Source organism: Chanos chanos, chromosome 13 (assembly GCF_902362185.1).
Source record: "Chanos chanos chromosome 13, fChaCha1.1, whole genome shotgun sequence".
NCBI classification, from domain to species: Eukaryota; Metazoa; Chordata; class Actinopteri; order Gonorynchiformes; family Chanidae; genus Chanos; species Chanos chanos.
The window spans coordinates 5,333,587-5,343,537 of NC_044507.1; the positions used below are offsets into that span (position 1 = coordinate 5,333,587).

General features: G+C 41.6%; 1 protein-coding gene across 1 annotated transcript; it reads right to left on the minus strand.

Moving 5' to 3' along the window:
• Positions 1-1,884: 1,884 nt before the first annotated feature.
• On the minus strand, positions 1,885-9,645 carry dus2 (dihydrouridine synthase 2). Its single transcript, XM_030790262.1, has 16 exons — positions 9,575-9,645; positions 8,913-9,057; positions 8,763-8,808; positions 8,519-8,610; positions 8,276-8,319; positions 7,791-7,851; positions 7,444-7,491; positions 6,866-6,931; positions 6,700-6,770; positions 6,320-6,406; positions 5,567-5,735; positions 4,853-4,974; positions 4,412-4,555; positions 4,014-4,101; positions 3,226-3,299; positions 1,885-3,033 (listed from the first exon to the last, which is right to left on the minus strand). Exons 2-16 carry the CDS (start codon positions 9,036-9,038, stop codon positions 2,808-2,810), a joined length of 1,464 nt encoding a protein of 487 aa, XP_030646122.1. The 5' UTR covers positions 9,039-9,057; positions 9,575-9,645; the 3' UTR covers positions 1,885-2,807.
• Positions 9,646-9,951: the final 306 nt, after the last annotated feature.

A 9,951-nucleotide genomic window follows, 5' to 3' on the forward strand; every position in this document is an offset into this window, starting at 1 on the left:
CTGCAGATCAACAGGGTGAAAGGATAACGCCTGCATCTGACCAATGCCAAAAGGGTAGTAGGGAGAGCAGTCATCTGGTCTGATGTCTATAGGGGAAGACAACAAGGTGTGAGATTTAAATGCAGACAAAGCATTTAGCGGTCTACGATTTCTTCTTCAACACACTGAGAGCAGGAGACTTTATCAACAACACTTGATCTTAAGTAACAAGCCAAAGACTAATGATGTCTTCAGACTTGTACGACAGGTTTAGGCAGGTATGAGACAGCAAACAAAGGTAAATGAGCATGTTTCTTCATTAAGACCCAGCAGATTAAAACAAGTTCAAAGAACTGTCTTGTCAGAAATATGGATACTGACTGAGCTGTGATCTTCAATCGAGTCAATCTTTTATGAAGCTAATTCAGACAAGTGAGCAAGCAAGCAGCTGTTAACACTGCAACAGTACCTTACTATAAATACCAGTTTACACACACACTCACACATACACAGAATGATCGCCCTACACAGGATGCTTACGGGGTGAAAAAACGGACAGCAGTTCTACAATAAAGATACTATAGTATACCACTACACTCTACAACTAATGTGCGAGTTCCCCTTCCTGTTTACGGTGGTAATGAAACCTATGCGTAGGCATAACCTTCAAAAGAGTAGACTAAATACACTACATTCAGTTGTCAGTTCTAAGAATTTTGACAGGTGGGACCGCGTTACTGATCAATGACTATCAGTAAGCATGGAAAAGTAATGATAACTAACCAAAAATAGAAACAACGTTACCCCAAATTACGTTACATAAAGTTGAACAAGTTGCTTCCCTCAAACAACGCGTGCTTTTTAATTTAAACGTTGAAGTTCATATCGATGAAAAAGAACGTCGTTGCACTTTCGATATACGAGAATGTACCATAACTGTACAACCAATAAAATAGAAACATTTATTTGAGACGGCGATACTGCTTTTACGTCAATACGTAAAATCGAATAGTTATTCGAGATAAACATACAGTTATGAATATAAAACTGCATGACAATCCCACTTACCTGCATGGCCTAAGGGTTGGTGTTGACTTTCTTCTGCAAATGAAAGTCCGAAATCAAGTTCCTCACTGTTGCCTTGGTTTGTATTATTCATTGCATTTGAGATGTAGAAGTCTCTTCTCTTGGAAAATCTTCGCTCACAACATTCAGGTAGCTTTCACAGCGAACTGTGTACTAAATGGTATCTTACGCTACACTAAGGACATGATGCCAGCTTGCAAACCCGGAACAGCGACAGTCCAAAGTGCCTATTTTCAAATAGTTCACAAATGCTATAAAGCTCCCGATTTGGCCGCCGCGTTCCTGACCTTGTTGCTGTTCATATATCTATCGAAGTGAAATCGCATTTTGGTATCGCAGCGGAGAAATACAGTTTCATTTGAGCTTGTCTGAGAGGCAAAACTTTCAGAATTATTGGACTGTGTAGAGAGCGCGACTCCAGGCGTGACGTCACTAAATTTGATAGTCATGTAGAGTAGTTCTTATTTGAGGGTGCGCGCCAGGCACAGACATTGCGCTACTAGGAAATTAGATATTATTCAATAAATAAATAAATAACTTGCGAATTCATATAATCATTTCGGTCATATTTGTAAATGTTTCTTTAAGCCCCAGATTCAAAGCAGAGCAAAGCTTAAAAACGAACAGAAAACCATACAGGTTAATTGTTAATTTATTCCACACACACACACACACACACACACACATATATATGTATGTATGTATGTATGTATGTATATATATATATATATATATATATAAATAAAATAAACAAATGAATAGACCACACACAAAATAAGGGGTTAAATAAAACCAAATATTTTTATTGAAATAGTTAAAAACACTATCCATGGTGACCTTTTGCCTCATGCATAACAAAAAGGCATTGTCTCATCTCTTATCTTAAGTCTCATCTAAGATCCTCTGCCCAGATAAGTGTGTGCATTTTCATCGACACACAACGAACAAAAATCTTCCAGTTTTACACGTCTGGTGTTATTCTGTGCTAAGTCCCTCAAACAGCAAGGTGTGTGCTGCCCCCCTCTGTCATGTAGTTTTACCCACTGAAGGGTACAGCCCTAAAAAACCTTCAGTAAAGCCACTCCAGCTGATCCTGTTCACCTGCACTTTCCCCCCGGACCAGCAGAGCAGTTCACACGAGAACAGAACGTCAACCAATACAGCGGGGAAAACGTGTATGAGCAGGAGGACAAAGGCAGCGGAATCTAGAGGCAGAATCCTCCAGAACCACCTCACTATGAAGTCATGGTTTTACACGTCTGTAGAGGCAGGTTGTGTTCATATAGGATAATAATCTCATCAGCTGAAATGACTTGAGACTCACTCACTCTCACACACACACACACACACACACACACACACACACACACACACACACACAAAAAAATAAGGACTGTGCTCAGGGTTGTACAGCTGCAAGAACCCAAAGCTCCTGAAAGCTGTTGTGCCCCAACAAGAGTGTGTGTCTGAGTGTCATCCAAGGCCATATAAGAACAGTATATTAAAAGGGATTCATTTTTTTTTTTTTTTACAGATGAACTCTCACATCTCTCACACAGTCTGTGATCTGGATAAAATGAGGTCACAGAGTTCACGCCGTTTTGTCTTTTAAGCAAGTGAAACATCTCCAGACATCGGTCAGAAGTTCTCTCACGAAATGTTCAGAGGTAGGTGGTGATGAGCTCCTCTTGTTTTAAGGTGTGGTTTGTTCATGCGACCGCTCTGCGATCGTGTCAAGTTTATCAGTTTTTCTCTTCCTCTTTCTGTGAGGATTGGGTAATGTGTCGTTTCCTGTAGGCCGTCTCCGCTGCAGTGCAGTCCTCCCCAGTCTCTCCGTTTCTCTTCTCTTCTCGTTTTCTCTTGTTCACCAGTCCCGAATTCTTCTCTCCGATTTTCCCCTCGGGTACGCCCAACGTGCGGAGACACACGATGGCGGCGGCCTGCTCGGCAAACTTCTTCGATTTTTCCCTGAACAGACGATTGAAGATGATGGATTTGCCACATGATCCAACAGAGTGCCAAAGTTTAAACCATACTGTCTTATCCAAACTGTTCCATTCTGGTCTACTACTGAGTAGAGCATGAATCATATCTCCATGGTAACGTGTGTCTGTGTCTGTGACCATGTCTGGGCATGCTCATGAGATGTTTCACACTTACCACAGGGCAGACCGATACTTCTTCTCTGCTACAATGACAGTTGACTGGAAGGCTCTGTCTTGGGCACGCTGAACCTGTGAGGAAGAGGAGACACGAAATTCATACACGGCCTATTTGAGATCGAGCACGTCGGAGTGACGTGAATTTGTGACGCAAACTTTTGATCTGACAGGCTTCAGTTTTGCTACTGTTCAAATAAAATGGTATTTAACATTCTACGCTGACGTGCCGATAGTCTTTTGAGGTAGATATCCAAAGATCGGACAACCTAATGTCAGTGGGTGTAGCAATCTGTAAAAGAAACTTGCTGCTTTGACTAGACAGTAATAATGACGAACAACCATTCTTTTTAGGACACTGGACCCCTTTTTAATGAGGCTCGTTAAACCATATACATCGCAATTTACATGAACTTGAGTGAGACTACATTCTGTTACTGCTGTTTCTATGTTCCATCTAACCTCGCATTAACTCGAGGCATCATGGAAGAGAAGTCACTCTGTGTGTTACTTGTGGGGTTTTTTTTTTTTTTCATAGTCTATGTAAAACAGACAAACTGTCAACAAACACTGTATTCTAAATATAGAACAACAGCACTGTCAGAGATTTAGATTCGCCATGTTGTTGTATCGTTACTCCGTTAAATCAGCATTGTTCCTGCTTGTCGTTACAGATTCTCCGAATCTCCCGGTCTCATTTCCAGACTGTTCTGTGGTTTCTCTTGTTTCTCACGAGTGTCTCATAAACAGGCCATTCGAGTTTCTCATTAAGGCCTCTTTGATTCTCACCGTTTCATAAACAGGCTGCTCGAGTTTCTCCCTCCGGCTCCATTCTAGCAGGTACATCTTTGGCGTTATTTGTGGTGGGTACTCCCTCCTGAGTTACACACGCAAAAATACACACAGCCACACCAGACAGGCAGACAGACAGACAGACGAACAGACTGATCATAATGCTGGACCCTTTTTTACTTTACTTTAGTCGTTCTTACTCATTTTAAACTTGATGTTGATATTGAAAACAAAAAAAAAATTCTAGAGTCTGTTAGACTGTCTATTGGGAAAACTATTTAAAAAAAAAAATTAGCAAGGTAGAGGGAGTGAAACTGGAAAATGAAACTAGAGACATGCAAAGCTGGGGAGAGTACAGCATCCTTTTTGTAGTGAAGGGTAAAATGGCTACAAACCTCTCGAACCTAACAGCCATAGTGATAATATCGCCCTCTAGTGTTGGCTGATCTGAATGACAGTGGTTGGCCTGCAACGCAGCCCTTCTCTCCTCTAAAGCTGCTTGAGTCTTTTTGTAGTAGTCAGTCATCCCAAACACCTCACTGACATAAACAAATAACACACACACACACACACACACACACAAAACAAATCAGCTATTAAAAAACAGCACACCAGAAGGCCCCAAAACAAACACTCAGCAATGCCTCGGAGATCAGACTGACACAAAGAGCAGGGAAAGATTGAAAGTTAAAACTCCAGTCGGACACAGTTCCCTGTGTGGACGTCAGGAGCGCCATAGCGTTCCTCCAGACAGAGAGAGAACAGCTTGAGAACCAGAGCACACAGGGTTTCTGATCACTGAGTCAGAGGGTGTCCCTGTCAGGGCTGATCATTACCAGATCTCTTCATTGGTCTGGGCTGCATGGAGCTGTTTGCCCATAGGAGACTCCACCCTGTCCCTCAACATCTGACACAGGCAGTACTTAGTGTTAAAAATGTTGTTGTCGTAGCGAATGGCCTGCAGGCGGACAGAGAGAATGCACAGATCAGTGAAGCAGTTCTTTAACATCAGCAAAACTGGGGTGTGGTCACAGCACTCTCTACACTGGGGGCCACAGGGGAGAGAATGTGTGTATGTGTGTGTGTGCGTGTGTGTGTGGGTGTGTTTAGGTTCCCTCGTTTAACCTCAGCTCTACATAATCCATATGTTCCATAGTGACAGAGTGAGTGAAAGAGTGCTCAAAAGCGATGATTATTTTGGGGGGTTTTTTTTGGGTTGGTGCATGATAAAGAGAAGAGAGCCTTTCTCATCTCTGTATTTTTAGCCAGTTTCTGAATGTAATCAAAAAAAGCTGTAAAAATGAACCGTAAAGCGGTTGCCTCGTCTCTTTCAAATTTCTTAAGAATTTTAAAATGTGGGTAAAAACATTTATTGCCTTGTTAAGCCAAAGTGATGAATCTCCTGCTGAAGAGACACAGAGACTTGGACTAAAATGTGTCCAGAGCTTTCGCACTGTCACATTTGGTAATATCTAGATTTAAAAAAAAAAAACTATGATGTAAACAGTGAATTGGTTGTCTGAACTAATATGGATTTCAGTTTTACTCACATATTTGATGTACTCCTCTATAACCTCGTCCACAGACAGCGCCCCCTGGCTGCGAAACACAGAAGCGTTCCACATGGCTGCTCTTGCCAGCATGACTGAACTGGCTCCCGTGGCTTCTCGAAACACCTCAATGTCAGAATATGTCTTCACCCAGTCCTGAGAACCGCCACTACGAAAAGAGAGAGGGAGAGAATGAAAGAGGGAGAGAGAGAGAGAGAGAGAAAGTGACCCAGAGGAATTTTATGGGAGGGTATATCCAGAGGTTAAGAGGAGAGGAAAGGGTTTATGAGTAGCGAGAGATATATAGATCTCCTTTATGTTTTTTTTTTGTTTTTTTTCCTGGCAAGAGCTGCAGCTTTTTGCTCCAGTCCTACACACCAATACACTTGGTTCAGTTTAACAAGGCCCTCCTGTCAGGCCCCGGGTCCCAGTCAGGCCCCGGGTCCCAGTAGATTTAAGTGTGTGAGTAGAACAGGAACAAATAAGCGTTTGGGGTTGACTACACAAATGTCTCTGAATGACTGCGCTTCAGACAAACTTTATCCTAAGTGGGCAGAGGAAAGGGGGAGGTGAAAGAGAAAGAGAGAGAGAGAGAGAGAGAGAGAGAGAGAGAGCGAGCAAGAAAGCGAGAGAGAGAGAAAGAGAGAGAGAGAGCGAGCGAGAGAGAAAGCAAGAGAGAGAGAGAGAGAGCGCGAGCGAGAAAGTGAGAGAGAGAGAGAGAGAACACGCGGGTGGCGTGAGGTTGACACTCACTTTGCGATGACTGGGATGGACACAGTCTTGGCCACGGCTTGGATGTAATCACAGTGTACTGGATGTCTCGGCCTCTCCTCCTTCATTCTGACACAAAGACATAAACAGCACAACTTACTTCACAACATGAAAAACACAACTGATCATTATGCCTCTCCGATTCTCTCTCCCTCTCCCTCTCACACACACTCACACACTCTCACACAGAATGTGTTTGTACTCTATTGTGCAAATGTGATCGTTTGACTGTTAGATCTCTTTCCATGTTGTACTGTGGGTGTTTATACTTGGCATAGCCTGTCAAATCATTTGTGAATGAGTATACTGATAAACGCGTGTAAAGGCATGAAAAAGAGAAAGCCAAGATGACAATGCAGCACCTTCCATGAACCGCAACGGCTGCCACTCCCGTTTTTTCTATTCTCTTCACCAATTCTACTGTGTCCTCCACCTGAAAGAAGTCCATTCAATATTTCAAACGTAAGTCACATCTGATTGCGTAATTGCATTGTCTGTGAATACAGATGTATTAACATGTTTACTTACCGTGGGTAAGACTCTGATTTTGCAGGTCACAGGTTTGCAGATTCCTTTTACCAGAGTAGTCAGAATCTAGAGACAAAGGTGAACATCATCTTGACTTTAAACAACATATCACCATTCCTTAGACAAGGTTCAACACTAGTCCCATACTAAATTAGATTAAGATCTCTGTCTGTTAGGGTTTCATTTCTAGAATCTCATTTTAACAGTTTTAATCCTTAAAAACATTCTGATGCATGGCATTTCCGCTGGTATTAGTTAAATCGAGGGGTGGACACTATTTGCACTTTACCCACGTAACTCGTTTTTTGAGTGCTTATATTTCCACTAAAGTTCAGTTCTGTTCTATCACATTGAGAAAGTAACAACATATTGCAGAGAAAATGTTTTTAAAAGGGCAAATATTGAGTAAGAGTATCAGACCTCAAGAAGTGCGTCACTTCATTAAAGCCCAAAGACTGTGAAAATATACTTAAGAATTACATGAAAAATTTTATACATTTGTGTTTATACTCAGTGTCCACCCTGGTTCAAAACGACACAAAACCTCCAGACTGAATCACCCCCAACAGTTTACTCACAGCTTCAATTTTGTCAGGATCAGAGAGAAGTGCAGCTCCCATTCCACCCTGTACACGAGAACAAAACCAGCAATCACTATACAATATACCAGTCTCTATTAACGCCACACATGTTCTTCTTCCACTAAAAATACTGGACAGCAAGTTAAATGTCAGAGTTGCATCTAGTCTAGTACACTTTGATTTCCTCTGATATTTCTACCACTGCTGAGAAAGAAAAACATAACAGCAACATTAACCTGCGGGAACAAATAATACAACTAATGTCAGTTACAGACATTCTGTCTGTATATTCAGCTACTGTTTCTACTGATGTGTTTTACATCTGACACAATGCAAACTCTTACCTTGGTGGAGTACTCCTTTGGACAACCCATATTCACATCAATGGCGGCCACGTCATTCTCCCTGTTTCATAGATGACATTCATTGGATTGGATTAGTCACCCAAAAAGGCACCATGAGTGAAACCGTTGTCTAAGACGCCTTTAGGTGCAAATATTAGTGATTTATTCCTGAAATCAATGCGAGCCATAAACTCATAACATTTGCACGCAATGTGAACGTCTTTCTTCTGGAGAAACAAACTCCTGTTGCATTTCTTTGCCCTCTAAGAACTTTAGAAATACCTCTAAAACCTAAGAGATTCCATGGCATCTACACTTATTTAGGATTGAAACAAAGTTCCTCCAGAAGATAGAAGATTTTCCTAACTCCTGACAAGCTAGCCAGAAAAACAGGTTGGCTTAATGGCAGTGTGCGTGTTGAACTGGGAGAGAGAGGGTAGGTGACTAAGCAGAGGTGGAAGACCAGTCTGATCAAAGATACTCACACAAGCTGGGCCACTGCCAAAGCCCTCTCTGGGTCTGCTGTACCCTACAACAAACCAGAAAAATATAAAGATGCAGTAGACAGTGTAAAACAACTGTTTAAATATATAAAGAAGTAGCATTACCATTACCATGCTATAACAAACAGGATTCTATTCAACCTGAGGAGACGAGTTATATATATATATAAAAAAAAGGAAAAGTTTGACAACAAGAGGACAAGATTTTGCAATTTAAGCACTCACCATCTGAAAGACAACTCGATCTTTCTCTCTGTTGCATGTGCGGAACATAACTCTTTCATCTGGGGCGACAAAATCCACTGTCTCCAGAACCTCTGTCAGTTCAAGAACAGAAATACTTTAACGTTTTGCCACAGAATATGTATATGTATGTTTGTGTGCGTGTGTGTGTGTGTGTGTCTGTCTGTCTGTCTGTCTGTCTGTCTGTCTGTTTACAGTGACTGTGTGGCAAGAAGATGAATCCTACCATTCACCACTCTCTCACACTGCACCATTTTGATGTCAATAAGCTCCTTTAAGGGGGGAAAAAACACAAGGCAACAACAAATTAGTGTTTGTTCAACTGTCACATTACACAGTCAGTCACTGGCATCTATACACTATTATCTTACCTTACCTCACAGTAAACAATATCGGCACCATAGTCCAAGGCCAGGAGTCTCATGGGGAGGGTGCCCACACGTACCATGGGTGCCAGCGCTGTCTTGTTGCTGAAACACAGCCTACCTACTGTAGAAGTCATTGCAATCTTCTCTCTTTACCTAACGACAGATCAACAGCAGGGGTTTCTTTTTCAGACCATGCAACGATGATACTTGTCTATGAAATAGTTTTACGAACTGTGGGGTTTAGGCCCACGTGTGAGTCATAACATGAAAATTCGATCACGCATATCACACACTTCATTTAGTCTGGATCCCATCTTTGTCACGTTACATTTAGCGACATATGCAAGGTTCAAGTGTTCCATAAACTTTTATTCTAAGTATGAAACATAACATGGACAACTGTTCACTCCACGATGAAGCAATAATTGCTGTTATTTCGGTACTTCCCGTGTGTGCGGTAATGTCACAAATAAAATGTAACAGCTTTTGAAAAGGCCATGAGCAGCATGCGTTCACAGTGTAATGCGAACTAGCCGGCCATGCTAACTGTAGGAATCTTCCCTAAAAGCAGAGCATTTTTGACAGTTCCACAATAAAATAAAAGAATAAGCACACACAACATGAGCTTGATAGTTCATCCTGTTTCAGAAGACACATTTGTTAAACTCACCAACATAAAAGGAAAGTTTGGCGTGTATTTACAACTTGCTGAGAGACGCGTGTTCATCTCATGCTTCCTGTTTTACGTCATCAATCATCGACCGTGCGAATCAACCATAGAACTAGAAACAATAGAAACTTCAGGTTATAATGTGGTCACTTTTCCGAGTGAATGGAAAAACAGTAAGGGATCTATAAGGAATTACAGGGATTTAAGTGCAAGGAATTTCAGCTGCAGTAATTCCACAATGTTTGTACAGTGATGATACACAATTTGTGTCATCGTTTTTTTCAATTAATGTTGAAACAGAATGGATATGTTCTCTGACCCTAAACTCTTGTGACTGCAGTTTCCCCTCACACCTGATCAAACAATTATTCGTCCAC

Excerpts from the sequence above, each read along its gene's own strand:
- dus2 (XM_030790262.1), bottom strand. The coding sequence starts at position 9,038 with ATGACTTCTACAGTAGGTAGGCTGTGTTTCAGCAACAAGACAGCGCTG. Across the intron at positions 8,611-8,762 it reads GTGTGAGAGAGTGGTGAATG|AGGTTCTGGAGACAGTGGAT; the intron begins GTAGGATTCATC and ends TTGAACTGACAG. Across the intron at positions 5,736-6,319 it reads TCCATCCCAGTCATCGCAAA|TGGCGGTTCTCAGGACTGGG; the intron begins GTGAGTGTCAAC and ends CTCTTTTCGTAG.